An 18696-nucleotide genomic window follows, 5' to 3' on the forward strand; every position below is an offset into this window, starting at 1 on the left:
CCTCAGGCAGATGTTTGCTGTGTTGTGGGTAACCTAAACCCCTGGAAGAGGCTGACAGTTTCTTGAGAGGTTTCCTAACTGCTGATTTCTTTCCAGGCATGGATCCCCAAATATTTCAAGAAAAAAGTCTGCACAACTTTCATTGAGCAACCTGGTGAAACAGGGTGAGTGAAGCTTGATTTTCTCTGCTCTTTGAGATACAGGTAACTGGGCACTTCTAGCTCCCTCTGAGGCTCATTTACAGTGTAGCTTTTTAATGTTTTTCTCTCAAATCTGTATCATAATCCCCATGTGAGTCTTAAGTTTCACTCATGCTAACCATATTTTACATTTCAGCACCGTCAAATTCTGGGCAGAGCATTTGGCTCAATGTATTCATGGCATCCTCTATGCCAGGATTCCTCAACCTTGGCAACTTTAAGACGGGTGGACTTCAACTCCCAGAATTCTGGAAGTTGGTCCACCCGTCTTAAAGTTGCCAAGGTTGAGGAACCCTGCTCTATGCCATGTTTTGTTCCAGTCATTTCCTCTTTGCCAATATCTCTGTTTAGTCATCTTTGGAACTGACGCACTATCTCAGGAACTGGCTGGTGGGTTGTGAGAGAGTGTCACCTGCCATTTTCCTGGCCATCCCTCTATTTGGGAAGACAGAGTTGTGTGTGGCCTGTATCCTTGTGTTGTGCTCCTTAAACAATCAGCTTTATTCAGATGAAGTGGAGAATGATTTCTTGTTGGTACAGAAATAAGATGCAAACTAAACCCCATTGATTTCTAAACGGGTATGTGGAATGGCAAAGAAATGTCGTCTTGTCTTTTGGCAATAAAATAATTCTAACCAGCCCTCCACACAGATTCCCTCTGTTTTCTTCTCTCCGTCCGTCTTCTCCCCACCTCCACTCTCCTATGGCTTCAGTTCCCAGCACCCTTTTTTGTTTCTTCATCCATGACACTATTTCTCTTCTCTCCTTGTTCTGCTGCATTAACTCCATCCCTTCTCTTCTAGAAGTTGTTGAACTACATTTCAAAATGTACGACTACTTCTGAAAGATGCTAGAAGTTGTAGTACTGTTCAGAAGTATTTGTATTTGGAAGTCTACAATTATCCCATCCCATAAACCCCATTATCATTTTGCATAGCCTCCTCAACATGTCTTTTGTGTGCTGTCCTTTCTATGATTGCTGTTATGCCAAATGTCACTTTCTGACTATATTCACCTTCAGTCTTCACTTCCTGAAGTTAAACATGCATTGTTCCTTCAGGTTTCCAAATTCCTGATCCTCTTCTTTGTTCTCCCCTGAATCTTTTCCAGTTTGCTTATATCAAGGATGAGGGATTTGTTGGTCTCCACAAGTTCTTGACTCCAGTTCCCCTCAGCCCCAGCCCTTTCGGCCAGTGGCCAGAGATGATAGGAACTAGAGTTGAACATCTGGAGAGCCATCAGTTTGCTCTATATCCTTCTTCAAGCAACATGTAGAGTTGAACACAATACTCCTAGTACAAACTAATTGATTCAGTACAGATTGATCGACCAGTGTACTTGTTCCAGAACTTTTCCTTTATACTGTATAAACTAAAAAGATAAAGGAGAGGATGTTGTTCTACTGGGCCTCAGAGTTAGAAATGCAACCTTCTCCTGATCCCTTCCCTGTCATGCTCTGTTTTATAGTGCCTCCAATCTCTGTCAGTGTGGCGACCTTCGCAGAAACCACACATCTGTAGCCATAGAAGATGCCTTTGGAGCAGCCATTGTCAGCAAATGGGACTCAGCGCAACACACCACAGAGAGGCCAACCGATGCTTATGGGGAAGTGGAGTTTCTGGGCACTGGCCGTAGACCTAGCAAGGTGAGCTGTGATGGGACAAGAGCTAAGCTAAGGATTCCATTGGGTGAAGTCAGGATTATAGCAAGAGACTGTGGTCCTATAGTAAAGACAAAGCAACTATTTCCTGGCTCTAAACGTAGTGACAAGAGGGAGGGCATATGGAATCAGGGATGATCTAATGATGGGATACTAGAGGGTATAGCCAGGAGCAGCTCGGAAGGACATGCACCCTGAGGCAGGATGAAGATCCATGATTCCTCTCATTGTTCCCTCCTGCACAAATCTACCCTTGTCTTGATGGTATCTTCTGGCTGGCTATTGAGCTGGCTACTCTATAGATATCTCTCTGAATGGGTGCTCAGAGCAATGCATCATGAAGTGGCCACATTGGCTATGTTTGCAGGCAAATGCCCCAACCATCTTGTAAAGCATCACCCGGAAGAGTCTCTCAAAGTCGCCCATCCAGGGCAACAACTAGGTGGGAAGAAAGAAGACAAGATGAGTCCAGAGAGTAACATGTAACAAAGCAGGGTGGCCCTGGACAAAGCTTTTGATCAGGGTTTGTAGTCTCTTTAGTCTAGCCCTTTTCTCTCCCTTGCAGTTCATTCGCCTCTCTGACTCGTCTGATCCTGCATATGCCTATGCTCTAGTGACGCACCACTGGAAAATCCCACATCCCAACTTGGTGGTGTCAGTAGTGGGAGGTGAAGATGAGGGGCATGTAAGGGCCTGGCTCAAAGATGTGCTGAGAAAGGGGCTGGTTAAAGCAGCTCAGAGCACAGGTAAGCTCATCCTATGGTTTGCTTTAATTCTAGTAACTGTTTAAAAACATATCACTGCAGAACAAAAGGATGATTTTTTTGAAGGGAGGGCTGGGAACCAATGGTTAGTCTGATGTGAGATACATTCGAATAATGATGATCAGGTATGCTGGAGTAAGGGTTAACTTTGCCCTTGGAGAGATGGAGCAGCTAGATAAAGGGAAGCTTCCTTGTTAAGTTAATTAAAAGCTCTCCATGTTACACAGTAACTAGGTAAACCTAAATAAATATACTTCTTAGTTTAGCTTTCTTGAATATGAAAATAATAGAAGATCTAGCATATTTTATATTAGTATATTTTCAATCTTGTGCAAGCCTGATTTGACCTATTCTACTGCATAGTATGGAATTTTATTTGTGAACTGTACACAAAATACATATATTGCTGGTTAACATTTATTAATGCCTTCACTTTGCTGGGTGGTGAATTATGTCTACCTAATCCAGCCCCGTCTGCTAACAAGATATGCAGGAAAAAATACTAAATCCTTTGTTCCGTGCTTGGCAATTGCATGCATTTGAACAAGGCTTTTGTGATACAATCTATTGCATGAGTAAAGGAAGGTGTGGGGGGATGGCATAATTATTGAGCAGGGATGACACTCGCATGGACAAATTCTCCCTTCCTTGAGGGTGGCTTTTTTAAAATGCTGACTCTGTGTTTGTGCATAACACTGCTGTTTCTGGGTGTGTAACAGCAATCATATTTGAAAAAATAATGCAGGCTCTGTGGATGGGTGGATGCTGAGACGGCTGGTTCTAACCTGATTGATCTTTTAATTGGTTCCTTTTTGAGATAAGAGTTTATGTGCATGTACTTAGTTCAGTAGGCGGTTATGGCCATTTCTCAGTCACATGAGCCATTATAATAGATCCTGTGTGGGGTGTTGGTGGCAAAGGAAATTTTCAGGCAGAATTCTGATAGCTTGGCCCAGGATGTCCACAGGGGGGTCAAAAAGCCTTTGACTGCATGGTTGTGGTTGCCATCTTGACTTTTTTAACTGCCTTGTGGTGACCCATGGCTTGGCTTGAATTTTCAGTATCAGCCCTGGAAAGTACACTATCTTAGAAGGTTGAATAGTACCTACTTTATTTAACTTCAGTACAACATTCATATGATTTCACTGTATTGTGAATAGCCAATATATTTATATAGTTCCTACCTGTATTTCTTGCTCCTACACAGGTGCCTGGATTATGACAAGTGGTCTCCAAGCCGGTGTGGGCCGATATGTGGGGGAAGCGGTGAGGGACCACGCTATGGCCAGTACCAACCCCAGCACTCGAGTTGTAGCAATGGGCATTGCTCCATGGGGTATCGTTGAGCAGCACCATTGTCTTGTGAACCCCAAGGTAGGAGAGGCTGGAGAAGGGAAGGGCTAAGAAACAGATGATGGGTTAAGCCTGGGAAATTTAACACAGGGTTACAGGTTGAGGTGGGTGAGGTCCTAGGGCCATAGGCAACCCCTGGAACCCATAGATGTGATCCATAAGAGCCTCCACCCATTGCATTAGAGAATTATTTTTAATATCAGAAATGGGAAAATAACACATGCAGAGTGAGCTATATTAATTGTATTTAACTAATTTGATTAAACTAATTCAATTACTATTTCAATTCAACTCAGCTTTAGTGCTGGCTTTGCCCTTTTCTTTTTCCTTGCATTGTATGTCCTATATCTCCCACGATGTCACTTAATTCTTGACCTCCCAAAAGTTGAGTTCCTGGTTTAGCTGGAGGTGACAAAACACAATAATGCCCGTCTTTATCCTTGTTTAATTCATTTGCTTCTTTTCTCCTTTCAAAGGGTTCCTTCCCAGCACGTTACCCCCGGACAAACCCTGTGAGTCCTTTCTGCCCTCTAGATGCCAACCATTCTGCCTTCTTCTTGGTGGACAATGGGACGCTGGGCAGAGCGGGTGAAGAGTCTGTCTTCCGTGCCCGTTTGGAACGCTATATCGCCCAGCAGAAAGTGGGAGCTGGTGGTGAGTAACTTCTTCCATGTAGACAGGAACACGGAACAGGATGTTACCCTGTTTATCATGCTTACTGCAACAGACTGTCTAATAGTATTTCTCTACCTCCAGATATGCCAGACTACAGCTTCTATAATTAGATAGCTAAACCCAAAGAATATGAGAATTGCAGTTTAACATATCTGGAAGGCACCAGATTGGGGAAACCTGTTGTACATCCCTAAAAATTAGGCTAAAGGCCTAGCTTTTTTGGGATGAAATGTAAGTTCAGTGCCGTCTGTCTGGAGGTGGGGGGTGGGGGCCCATCCACACTCACAACTTTTATGCTCTCTTCTGATTCCATTCCCTTCATTTCTGCATCTTTACTCCACGGGAAGAAGCCTTTCTTGTTATGTAAGTTTCTGACTCTAATCCCCTTGCTGTCTCCACTGTGTCTACAACAACTGTTTATCTCTTCTTTTGATCCAAGGATCCTGTTTCCTCTGATTCTTTAACAAATACAATGCTTTGGCAAGCCGTTATTACAGACCCTTTGCACTGAAACTTTAATTCTGTTAATTACTCCCAAACTGGATCACAACCAGAGGGCTGCAGTGGTTAATCCATATTTACTCAGAATTCTGTGGACTGCTCTGTTATACCTTTATGCCCCTGGTCAACCTTTTTCATAGAAATTTATTTTCTTCTGGACTGATCTTGAAAAGCTAGGCAGGTTTGAACCTGGATAATACGTGCATGGGAGACTACTAGGGAATCCCACAGCTGTAAGCAAGATTGAGAAGTAGAAAAAAAATACCCCAGTAGAAAGCAGTCACAAGCTACTTTCATACTGTGGCCGAGAAAATAATATGATGCATCTATGTCATCATCAGGATTTAAACTTAGTTTGAGGGGATCATGATCTTGACCTTGTTTTCTTCCTAGACGGGTATCAAAAAATGTTTGCATTTGGTACCCTAACATCATTTTACTAGGACTTCATTTTCTTAGGCCCCTGTTCTCTTGCCTAATTTTTCCCCATCTTGCCATTTCCCCACCCTATAGGTGAAGGGAGCATTGAGATTCCTGTATTGTTGCTGCTCATCAGTGGGGATTCAGCCATGTTCAAGGTAAAGGGATTGAGGTCTTGTGGAAGAAGATGAAGGGCCTTGAACAGAAAGTTTCACAATCAGACTTTGGGGAAATGTTCCACAGTTCCACTTCAAAGATAATAGAGCTAAGTTACCACATTTGGATGTGAAGAATGTACCCTCTTTTTCCAGTGAAAGAGTGGCTCCATAAAATTATTGGCAGATAGATAGATAGATAGATAGATAGATAGATAGATAGATAGATAGATAGATAGATAGATAGATATTCATTTAAAGAGAAAACACCAATAAGATCATTAAGTCCAGAGTCTCAGTTGTCTAATTCTACTGTGGGCTTAGGAGGACAAAGAAGAAACACAAAACTGAAAAAAGGAATAGACCGAGATGGAAAGTTTGGTCTTCTTGTGCGCAGAATACAGAATATGGAAGAAAAGGTGTAAAAGCTTTGATACAATTCATTTGTGTTCAAAGAAATGAAGAGGAGGGAAAGATTCTGATAATAGAAAATAGGCAGGGCATGCTGGAAACATGAAGAGTCATGAAATGTGAGATAGCAAACAATTCTCCTTATGGAAGAAAATGTGAGGGGGAAAATATACCCAGTTTTTGAATTTGTAAAGATAGGTGGGAAGGAAAAAATGAGAGGAGAGAGTTAAAGATGTGAGATGAGAACAGCAGTGGACCTCAGACACGAACAAATAAAAATTCAGAAGTCAAAGAGGAAGAGAGAGACAACGAGGAATGGTTGGGGATGATGGGAGGAAGTGAGGCATTGGACTGGGGAAGGCTGGCTTTGTAGCTCCTTCCTGAAGTGCACATCTGCTCACACCAGTTGCTTCTGCCTTGTTAATTTCCCCAGCGTGTATTGGAGGCCGTGCATGCCTCCATTCCCTGCCTCCTCTTAGCCGGATCTGGGGGAGCGGCAGACTGCTTGGCTGAATTGCTGGAAGAGACACAACCTGGGGAGTCCCTGAAAACTCTGGCCATGAAGAAAATGCAGGGGAAGTTCCCAGACAATGACTTGGAGGAGTTGGCCCAGCAGGTAGGACCTAGGACGCAACTATTCTCCATCTCTGCTTTCTCTTTATATCGCTCAGAACTGTTGAAATGCATTCCTGTTTCTTCCTGTTCTATATGAACTTTCAAAACTCCTGACTCCAAAGGAAATTGGCACTTGGGAATCTCTCTCTTTCTCTCTCTCTCTTTTCCAAGATATTTCCACTGATCTCTCTACATGTTCTCTTACCAGGTGGAAAGTATTGGGAATCTGAGAGAATTGGTGACTGTCTATTCAGACCAAGAGGGTTTGGAAGAGTTTGAGACTGTCCTGCTTAAAGCTCTAGTGAAAGGTAACTAGCTTAGCATTTATATCCCCAATTTAAAGATTGGCAGCTTCTTCACATGATGGGCAATGGGCACGAATATGCAGTCTCATATAGTGCTGTGGGCATCATTAGATTAAATTGAAATTGAGAAAAAAAATACAGTAAATGTCAGAATCTTGGGAAATCACCAAATCCCAGGAGATTTCAATAGTCTTACCCCTGGGATCTTGTTGGATAACTGAATTTATACAAGACTTGGTTCTAATAATGTGTGTGTGTGTGTGTGTGTGTGTGTGAGAGAGAGAGAGAGAGAGAGAGAGAGTGTGTGTATTCTTAACACATCCAAGAGCCATAGTGCCAAACTTTGTTGGTTAGCTGTTGACCTTGATTCCCCATTTTCATCAAACCCTTTCTGCCTTTAAAAAAATTATTTATATCCCATATTTCAGGATTCAGATCCTAATAAGAGACCTTATAAATGCCATCATCAGTTATAAATAAAAAGACAATGTAGTAAATAACATTTTGATATTTAAAGGGAAAAGCAAGTTATAAATCATTTAAATCAGGGAGACACTGTAGGAGAAGAGCCATATTAGCCTAAGGTGACACAAAATCAGAAGAGCCTAGTAGTACCTTTTCCAACTAATACATTTTATTAAAAGACCAAAGCGTTTGTGTGCCGCTCACGAACATTTATGCCTTTTAATCAGATTTGTTAGTCAGATAAGGTGCTATTCCTTCTGATTTTAAATCAGGGAGAATGATTGTGAGCTTCATTCTGTGTACTCTGTTGTGGCATGAAGCTCAGAGAACCCCAAGGACTCCAGCATCCTGTTTCTTGATTTTAAAGGAATGTCACTGCACCCATCTCCGGATACTATTTGGAATATGGCTGAATCGGGTGAATTTGGGGGCTTCAAGTAAAAAAAAAAAAAAAAAAAACCTGATCACACCCCTTTTAAATAAACAAATTCAGTTCCAATCAGATATGGTTTTGTTGGAAGGAAATCTTACCAAGTTCGCTTCTGAGCCAGGAATAAAATGCACAGGTAGTTGCTTGAAACAGGTAAAAGTTGGTTTCCGACAGCACAGCACACAGAATTGGGTCTCAGAGGTGGCCACGAGCAGGAATTCCCAAAGAGCCCTTTTTATAGAGAAGATTGTGCTATTGTTTCTTGAAAGGCGCGAAAGAACGCCTCCCCTCCGGGAACTCGAGAAACCACACTAGCTCCTTCTAGGAATTCTTGGGAAGTGTAATTAGCCAGAGTTCCAAGAGGGAGTGCTCTGAGGTCAGGTACCCGGTTGAGCTGTGGTTTCCTCTAATCAGGCATCCTGTGTTTGCCTGTCTAGCACTGCCTGATTGGTGTTGAACTGAAGTATTTGTCTGTCTAAGCACTGCTTGATTGGAATGCAGATCTCTTTGGGGAAGAGATCTTTTGTTATTTGATGAAGGAGATATTTGGCTAGGTTCAAGGAATCTTAACTCTTCCTGCCACATTTTAATCTTTTGGGTGAGCCCATTCTAATTGTACATTTGAACCTTTTGCCTTGATTGCTGTGGAAGGATTGAATGGCAGGATGAGACAAGCGGGAAGGTTTGATTTCCTTCTCACTCTTTTTTAGGATCAGGAGAAACAGTAATTTTAATATAATGGAACATTATATGGAACATTAAAATATGGGTTTATTTTAAGCTATGCCTTTTCCCCAAAGGGTGTCCGCTGGATTCACTAAGATTGTAGTTCCCAAAATTGCCACTCCCAGCTACATAAGAGACTCCACAAACTTCCTAAGAAGGCTGGACTCCATAGGAAATCTCCCTAACAACACCAATTTAGCCACCATATGTTGCCACTTTGGCAATGACATATATTTGCAAATCAGTGGCACAGCCATGAACATGTGCATGGCTCCTCAATATGCCAACAACTTCATGGTTGACTTAGAGCACAGCTTTCTCAATTCCCACTCATGAAGCTGCTCCTTTACTTGAGATTAATTGATGAGATAACATCATCCGGACCCATGGAAATCAGTCTGTCATAAAATTCTATCATGACTTCAACAACTTCCACCCCACCAACCTTAGCTTAAACTTATCTACAAAACAGGTAGGTAACACTTTCTTGATATCACAATAAAGCTATGAAATTGACATGTAAACACCACATAATATAGGAAACCTACAGATTGCCATGTACACCTACATGCTTCTGGCTTCCATCCAGAACACACCACCAAATCTATCATCTATTGCCAAGCTCTTTGCTGCAAACAGATTTGTTCTGACCCACTTGACAGAGATACACAACTGACAGGATTAAACCAGGCATTCAGGAGGCTAAACTACCCACCCAACAAGATCAACAGAGAAATCAATAATGCCACATTAGTTCCCAGGGAGTTCCTATTAAAAGACAGACCACAAAATATCACTGGTTTGTCATCTACAACTCATAGCTCAAACCACTAAAGCACATTATTAATATTCTACAGCCTGTACTGCACCTTCTTAGGCAAGGTACTTGTATACAGACAACAACCAACTGAAGCAGATCCTCATAAGCAACAAGAAAAAAACAGGATAATGATGTTAACATGGGAACCAGACTCTGCAGCAAACCCAGATGCCTACTTTGCTCCCGTACCTACATCCACAGCACTCTCACAGGCCCCAACAATTACATACACAAAATTAGAGGCACCTTCTCTTCCTTTAAGGCCTGTCTGGATTCTACATAGGACAAACAGGACACAAAAGAATTAAAGGACACAGGTTTGACATCAGGACTCAGAACAAGGACGAGGTGCATTTCAACCCCCCAGGACATTCTACTGCAGACCTTAAAGTGGCCATCTTGGAAAAACAAGACCAACAGCACTATTGAGTGAGAGGTTGCTAAACTCATATACATCAAAAGGCTTCAAGCAATTTTGCAAGGTCTCAACAAAAACGATGGGTTTTTAACACATTGCAACTGTTAATTGATAAGCTACTTGTAATCTGTCTCACATGTACCCAGGGATCAGCCATCATGGTCAGCCTATTAGAAACTCCAGGAACTGCAGTCCCAAAACTTCTGGAAGGTCCTAGGATAAGGAAAGTAGCTTAGCTAGACTGTTCATAAGTGACTAGACAGTGACTCATGACACACCTTTGTCGGGGGAGATTTAGACCATGCGCTAGCAATACAAGGAAGGAAACCTTGGAAGTGATGTCATGCATAGGTTACATCGGAAATGGGAACCCATTCCTGTCTGCTTCTCATTGAAGATATAAACATTACAAAACTGCCTTGAAAGTACAGTAGCTGTTTAATCAATAGTGAGCCAGGCAGAAAAATATGTAACTGACATTTAAATTGTAACAGAACTATGAACAATGACAATTATACTAATGGGGGTCTCTTCTTCTCCCCTCCTGGCAGCTTGTAAGCGGTCAAGCAAGGCCACCTGTTATCTGGATGAGCTACGCCTGGCTGTAGCCTGGAATCGGGTGGACATCGCCAGCACAGAATTGTTCCGTGGGGACATTCTCTGGGAGGTGGGTTGGCAGATTCATTTTAGCTTTTAATCCTCTCCTGGAACAGACAAAACAACAAGTGTGAGGCATGTGGGACAGAGGAGAACAGCCTTGAATTAAGTTGTTTTAGGTACACAAACAGCCTTTCCCTATCTTGTGCCCTCTGTATGCGTTGCACTCTGGCTTTCATAATCTCAAAATAGCACGTGGGTTGAGCAGTTGCTTGTATATGGGGGTCATCTGATTGTGGGAAGTTGGTGCTAGGTATGCATAACTCAGGACAATGCATACCGGACCTGCTCAGAAATATCTGTTAGGGTTCATAAAGAGTCGTTACTCCATTTTTAAACAGACTTTCCTGTACTTGCAGAAAATCAGGAGGAGTCAGGTAGCACTTTCTCAGACTCACAAATTTGATTAACAGACATAAGCTTTCATAAGTTGGTAGCTTGTAGCTCATAAAAAATTTATGCCTTTTAATAAAATGTGTGAGTCTGGAAAGGTGCTATCCTGATTTGGAGCTATTACAGTATAGATGAGTGTTTCTCAACCTTGGCAACTTTAAGATGTGTGGATCTCAGCTCCCAGAATTCCCCAGCCAGTGTGCTGGCGGGGGAATTCTGGGAGTTGAAGTCCACACATCTTAAAGTTGCCAAGGTTGAGAAACACTGGTATAGACTAACATGGGTCTCCTCCTACAATGTCCATACTTGTAAGACAATCATTTTAAGTGCAGTGATACCATTAAATCATTTTAGATTTCAGACATAATGTCTTCTTCCTTCACTAAATTCTAAGATGTGGTAAGCCACTGCTCCTGCATCTGGGAGTCTCTGCCCATTCTGCTGCAGGAATCCTTGGATTCTTTCCAAAATTCATGCTGGGAGGATGAGAATATATTAAGTAACAAGGAAGAAGGAGATGAGTTGCAGATTAGCCACAAACTGTCTGGGAGGGAGCAGAATATGGAGATGAGAAGTGAGGCAATACAAGGGGAATCCTTTACTTGAGAGGCAGAACATGGCCATTGTTCAGCCCAAATCCTTTCCAGGATAGTCAAAGTGTGATGACTCCTCTGTTGAAAGTCTTACTGACTTGCAGAATGACACATAGACGAGGATCAACAGATCTGCCTCAATAAATCTTGCTGCCTAAGGTGAAGGATGAGTTGGTATCTGTAAACAGAAACTGGCTGAACTTATCTCAGTCCTGGTAATGTCCTCCACCACAGCTGAGGCAATAGCCTATTTTGTGTTGTGAGATATAGCATTGCCCTCCAACAGAAGAGAGAAGCCATGGATTCATGGAAGAATAACTTGTACCCATGCACCTGCAAGCTGCTGTTGCCATACTTTATCTAATGGAGGACCCAACCTCGATCTCTAAGTAGTTCCCATCAGCTATTGTTCTGAGATGTAAATATTTTATTTTTATTCTTTCTGTGCCGTTTCTTGCAGCCCAGGCTGCTGGAGAACCCAATGCATGATGCCTTGCTAGGTAATCGACCTGACTTGGTGCGCCTCTTTGTGGAGAATGGTTTGGATGTTGGACAGTTCCTGACATGGGGAAAGCTGGAACAGCTGTATGCTGGGTCTCCCAAGGTCTCGCTGCTGCACCAGCTTTTGGAGCGATGGCAAGGGACAGGCCCTGATCCATCCACCCCTCCTGAAGACTTGCTGCTGGGACGAACTCTGCCTGAGTGCCATTTGTTTCATGTAGCTGTTATCCTGCGTGAGCTACTAGGGGATATCTGTGCTCCTTTTTATGCAGGACTGTACCCTACTGGCCACAGAGGGGCAGGGGTAAGTAGTAACATTCAGCTGTGTATATTTGATTAGATACTGTAGGGAGGACATGAGGACAAGTAGGATGCTTTGAGAACTGGGAAACATGTAAGCCAGGGTAGGGTAACGGTTAAGATATTGGACTGAAGACCAGAAGGACCTAGATTCACAATTCTGTTCAACCATGGAGCTCACTAGATGTTCTCTCTCAACCCAGCTTATCTCACAGGGTTGTTGTTGCTGTGGGGATAACATGTGGGGAGATTGCACCCCACTCATTTGTCATCTTGAGCTCTCAGAGGGAAAGTAGAAGATATACTAAATAAATATGGTTCCCTTACAGTTGATTAAGTTGAGCCTCTTTCTCTTTAGAAGACAGTAGCATTTTGAATAAAATAAGTTTAGAAAATGGGAAAGGAACCCCTGTGGTTCCCTAAGTGGCAACTCCAAGACATCTTTCCACATTTTTAGCTCTGTGATCTTAATCCAGGGTGCCCAGTTGTCTTCCCTCTAGCCTACTGATGGGTCTGGTTTTGCCTAGCTGTGTAATGCTGAAAAACAGTTTAAAACAGCTGGGGTTGGCTTTTTCAAGGCAGACCCAGGAAGGCTGAATCCCTCTCTCCAGTTGACTTCCTTCCTATAACATTCTTCCTATCAGCAAAAGGATGAAAATACTTCTAAAAAGGCTAGCTTATTGTGACTACATTGGAGATGCATTTAACACTTTGTACTTAAATGGCATGCATTGTTTCCAAGATTGCTCCTATGTTGCTGCATTGTTATTTCAAGTAATTGCTACAGTTTTTGATAAACCAATGATTGATTTTAAAAAATGGAAAAAAATAGATCTATTGCATAATCTTAACTTTAGTAATAGTTGAAGTTCAGGGCTATATAATTCACAATGCTAGTTGCGGCTGAAACAGAATCTTAATATCAGATTTTGTGAATTTTTAAAATCAGGTTTCCAGTTTCACTGTGGGGGAATGTTTTGGAAAGAAGCAGGTCATGTTTAAAAATGGCTTTAGTGCTTGAGAAGTTTGAAATATATTAAATTCTACAGCAAAATATCAGATATTTGGGATGTTGCTGAGGCTAAAGTTTGGATTAAGTTTTTGTTCCGATTTTGATAATAAATTTTGATTAATTTAGGAAACCAATCCAAGCCAAGAATGTGTGACTGTGAATATTTTCTTTCTCATGTTGATCAAGCTGCCTTCTCTGCCTAGAAAAAAGGATTATTACCCAATGGAGATTCCACGTACCAAAACGAGCATTCACCAAACCCATGGACTGATCTATTCATCTGGGCCGTGTTGCTGAATCGAAAAGAGATGGCAATTTATTTTTGGGAAATGGTCTGTATTTTGATATAAATCTAGCAATAACATTAGGCAGTGTACTTTACAGAGCAGAAACATTATATTGCAAATGCATAGAAAGGAAAATGATATAACTGTTATAACTGTTATGAATTCCTCTGCTACCCTAGAACCTGATTGCTGGGTGCCTTTTCTTATAGCAAATCAGCAGAAGAAAGTACTTTCTTGCTTCAAATTGGCAGAAAAGTGTGCTGGCATAAGTTGTGCTCTCCTGATGGCCAAGCCCTATTTTGCCTAAGTAATGAAGTCGGTGCTGTCCCTACAATTTTAATTCCTTTCTTTTAATAAAGAAAAGTAATTGGTGGGTCCCCCTGGCTTTGTTTCACATCTCATCAAGCAGCACCTACGGTTCTCTTTAACACAAGGTAGGGTAAGATTAAGAGTGTAGGCAGATGTCAAGTTTGGTCAACTGCCAAGCTGCCCGATTAACAGGAAATTTGCACACCCCATGCCTGTGACCTGTGAATCAGCCTATTTCTGAGTGTGAGTTTAGCGCTCTTTTAAAAGAGCACTAAACTTATGTCTAAGTATAGCCTGGCTGGCCGGTTGCAGTTATAGAGGAAGAGCATGAGATGAAGCAAGAGGAAGCTGTTACAACGCATCTGGTAGGGTTCTGTCCCTCATCGCATCATGTCTGTCTTCTGCACCTGTGACATGTGAGCATGTTTAACAGGGACAGAGGAGCAGTACCGAGTAAAGCAGGAGGGCCAATCAATAACAAAGGAGCTCTTTCCTCAACTAGTCCTGCAAAGGAATGGCAATGCTGACAGTAAGTGACAACACCTAAGAGTAGCCATAGGGTAGGAAAAATGGCAGCATTGCCCTTCCACCAAAGTAATAAAAATACTGAAAACGATGACTGCAGGAAATCCCTTATCAGCAGAAGCATCAGAAAACCTGTTAATACACTTATTTGGGACAGCAACATACAGCTGCCAGAACCCAGCTCCCATTCCAATTTAAACTGACTTTCTTGGGCAGTGCAGGGCTACTAGACAAAGGTCTAGTGCTCTTTCAAAAAACATGAAACCCATGTATATAAAGAGCTCATGTATGACTTCACAAGCACTTTGAAAAGCACCAGGCGAGCATTAGGGGCAGAGTCCTCTGTGAAAGCTAGGTGCCTGGCCTCTCCAGTAGCCCAAGCCAAAATGGCCATGGAGAGTAGTGTCCAGTGACTAGAGGGGAGGATCATGCTAGCAGCAGCCTAGTAGCCAATAGGGGCTGAACAGATCCCAGCCCCTGATTACATCATCAACTACATAGTTGATGAAGCATCGTAGATCACATCCATGGCAACAGCTAAAGACAACTTTAAGCTGCTTCTGTTGTGGGCTGGGGATGAGACCAAATCAATGTCATTGGGACATGCCATTTAAAAATGGTTAACAGGGTACGTGGGTGCTGTGGCTAGAGGGATGTGGGGATGACAGTCATTCTTATCTCACTACATTTGCTTTTTGTGGTGAGGAAAAGCAAGGGAATAGACCATCCCACAACTGTCATTGGGCTGGTGGCGTGGCAAGACCACTCTGGAGTGACTGGCATGGATGGGAATGGCTAATGATGAGACAGCTTGTCAACAGGAGAAAGGGAGGGAAACCAGGAGCCAGAAAGCAGGATGAGATAGATGTTTTCAGCCCTGGGAAACTCCCTGCCCTGCAGCTCCAGAAGAATTGCTGCCAAACTATCTAATTGGCTTCCCTTCTCAAGGTTCATCCAAGCCTTTCATCATTGTGGAGACACAGAAACATGTTGCCAGACTCAGATCAGCGTGGTGCTGATGTGTGGAAGAATGAAACCAATTCAGTGGAACATCCCTAATTAATTCTCTTGCTTTTTTTTTTTTAAGGGTTTATGTAGCTCCAGGATCAAGTAGTAGTCCAGGAGTGTAATTCAGGTCCAGGAAATGGTGCAGAGGAAAAGAGAAAAACCCTATCTGCCAGTGAATTAATTCAGCTGCTCTTACCCTTTAAAAAGGTGTCTGCTCTAACCATGACTCTGTTGTTTTCTCATCAAGTTGCATTCTTGGGAATGGGATAGATGGGACAGGATAGAAGGCAGAAGAATATGCTCAGAATGAAAGTCAAGGACTTATCTTCATGCCAATCTTGACTATGTTCTTTAACAGAAATGTTCCACAGCAGGATGTATGAGATTTTGCAGTAGCGATAATTTTCCAAACTGAAATTGCTGCTCAGTGAGCATGTGGAGATAAAGCAAAACACATTGTAATTGTCAGAGAAATAGAAGATGCTATAAGAACAATGTATTTTGGTGACTAATAGCACTGCAGTGGCAGATTCCAGTTGCTGCTGTATTTACTTCGTTATTTTTGCCCAGTTTCCTGTCTGCAATTATTGGCATAGTTGAATAATCATTTTCTTTCTGAACATTTGTTGTAGTTTATTTTAAAGAAAGGAAATAGAGTTCTTGAAGGAAGAAAACATTGGGGGCAAGTTCCTCCAACTGTTTCTTTGGCACTTTGACTATTCTCTAGTCAATTTCACAATTGGATCAGACCTAATATTAGTCAATTTCTGAAGTCCTTGGTCAGTTGTACAATGTTGATTGAAAAATCTTTTGCTTGATTTTCCTTGTTTCTACAAGTAGCTAGTGTGCATTTCCCATAAAGAGTATTTTACATGTACTACAGTTTTGAAACAGACACTATTTGGCAGTGCAGGGATGTCACAATCACTTAAAACACTTTCTGTAAACATAATTAGGAAAAAGTATTCTGGAGAGAAAAGAATATGTTGGAACATGTGCCACTTGTTTTGTCACTGAAGCAGTTATGATACTGATGGGTGATAAAGCCCGTGTAGATCTGCCCTCTGTCTCCACTGATTGATTCTTTCTTTCCATCCCAGGCACCCGATGCAGTGGCCGGGGCGTTGGCAGCAACACAGATATTGCGGGAGCTTTCACATCTAGAGACAGAGACAGAAGAAGTGACAGCCATGAAGGATCTAGCAATGCACTTTGAAAACTTGGCCATAGGTGTGAGATGGGAAAAGGGGGAGTGGGGAGGGAGAAATTATTGGCAAGGGAAGAAGGGGCTGATTTTCGACATGACTGAAGATATTTGTCTAGAGTCAGTGTTTCTCAACCTTGGCAACTTTAAGATGTGTGGACTTCAACTCCCAGAATTCTCCAGCCAGTGCATGCTGCCTGGGGAATTCTGGGAGTTGAAGTCCACACATCTTAAAGTTGCCAAGGTTGAGAAACACTGGTCTAGACTACCCAGTCTAGATACAGTATATTATACTGTATACTGTCAGATTATGAGAACTGACTTCCAAGCCATCTACAGGCCATAACAGGATGGAGTCTATGTTAGGGAAAAGTGGAAGAGATTACTGATATAATACAACATGCAGTTCTTCTTATAGAGGAATATAGGAAGAGGAGAGAGTTATAACAGAGCAGGGGAAAAAGTAGATTGTAATGCTCATGAAATGAAAGAGTTAATGGAGAATCCCAGTGGTAGTTTCCCAGATTTTTCAGAAGTCCAGGGGCTTTGAAAATTGTACAGTCTGGCATTTAGATGAAATACATTTCAAATCCCTTATTGCTCAAATATAGACTTACTGGTTAGCTTTTGATTATTTTTGCACTGATAGTTTCCACTCACTGATTTGTAAAACTGATGTAAAATTGACCAGTTATGTAGTGTTTCTCAACCTTAGCAACTTTAAGCTGTGTGGACTTCAACCCCCAGAATTCCCCAGTCATGCATTCATTCATTTTAGCTATTTATTCATTTAGCTATTCATTTCGTCTGAAATGAGGGAAAGTATAGCATCTGCAGCAAAGTAACCTTTTCTCCCCCTCCCTGTTCAGAAAGATTAAGCATCATGGAAGTGCCATGTCTTAGTATTTGTATTTGCATTTTTACAACTGATTCATTCCCCCACCTTCACCGCTTGGAAGAACTTCTATGTGAAGGTCTGATATCATGGTCGCAGTTACTTGGAAAAACTTGAATGAGAAGCTACTCAAAGAAATTTTTGAATGAAGCTTGGTGTCAAATTGTCTAGCTGATAACCACTTTTGAGTGCAAGATAATTGCTGTATTGCCATGGAGCTGCCACATCCAGGAATATTTGTTATTTTTATAATCTATTTTCCATTGCCTCCATCTCTCTTAGATGGTTGTGAGCAAATGTAGATAGATATGTAGGACTGCATGTACTATGGATCACATTATTGTATATTATTTTCGTGGACTGGGAGAATCAAGCAATTTTTGTTAACATGCAGAACATTTGGGTAGGTACAAAGGATACCCGGTTACTGACCTGTTTAGGGGCAAGTAGGAAAACTCTGATTGACCTTCTCTGTGAGCTCTAGAATAGCAAAAGGTTAGACTTGCACATGATTTTAACAATATGAATATCAGTATGAATATGGGAAAGATCTAAAGACAGGTCAGAATTATTACAAATTAATGTGGACATGAATTGCAAAGTCTTAGCAAACTGATAGTTTGGTTGTTTGGAAAGCCTTTGAGCATGTGGTATTGCTGTTAACACTGCTGTGTTATTAATGGTTCTTAAAATGAAGGGTGGGTTGTAGATTGTGCAAATGTTTGTAATTCCTTGACTCTTTATGCTCAAATATGTCTCCCCTCCCTCTTTCCTCCACAATTCTAGGAGTATTTGGTGAATGTTACCGTAATAGTGAGCCACGGGCCTACAAACTACTGGTGCGCTGTTCCTACCTCTGGGGTGGAGCCACTATCCTCCAGTTGGCTCACCAGGCTGACGCCCGCCTCTTTTTTGCACAGGATGGTGTGCAGGTATAGCCATATAGAGGTTCACTGAGCTAGGCTTTGAGGGTGCTTGCTGTTTAAGTATGAATAGTGTTGCTAGATTCCATCCTGTATTTGATCTGGATATGGACTACGTCCTTTGGGTCTCTTATAGATAATGTTCAGCAGGGAACTTATGGCCCTCCAGAA

The 18696-nt window shown here is 42.0% G+C and overlaps 1 protein-coding gene across 1 annotated transcript in view; it reads left to right on the top strand.

Annotated features, from left to right (window-relative positions):
- The window catches only part of TRPM4 (transient receptor potential cation channel subfamily M member 4), a 34758-nt gene that overhangs the window by 1249 nt on the left and 14813 nt on the right, over positions 1–18696 (top strand). Inside the window, exons 3-15 of the mRNA XM_007442719.4 lie at positions 97–164; positions 1668–1845; positions 2426–2606; positions 3832–3998; positions 4454–4631; positions 5667–5731; positions 6573–6755; positions 6963–7062; positions 10470–10585; positions 12022–12366; positions 13578–13706; positions 16604–16733; positions 18389–18534. Of these exons, the coding sequence (XP_007442781.1) occupies positions 97–164; positions 1668–1845; positions 2426–2606; positions 3832–3998; positions 4454–4631; positions 5667–5731; positions 6573–6755; positions 6963–7062; positions 10470–10585; positions 12022–12366; positions 13578–13706; positions 16604–16733; positions 18389–18534 (1986 nt within the window). The remainder of the gene's footprint in view (positions 1–96; positions 165–1667; positions 1846–2425; positions 2607–3831; positions 3999–4453; positions 4632–5666; positions 5732–6572; positions 6756–6962; positions 7063–10469; positions 10586–12021; positions 12367–13577; positions 13707–16603; positions 16734–18388; positions 18535–18696) is intronic.

The sequence above is a fragment of the Python bivittatus genome, unplaced genomic scaffold (assembly GCF_059951505.1).
Source record: "Python bivittatus isolate LINGU-HERP-01145 unplaced genomic scaffold, Pbiv_v1 ctg000410_np1212, whole genome shotgun sequence".
Classification (NCBI taxonomy): Eukaryota; Metazoa; Chordata; class Lepidosauria; order Squamata; family Pythonidae; genus Python; species Python bivittatus.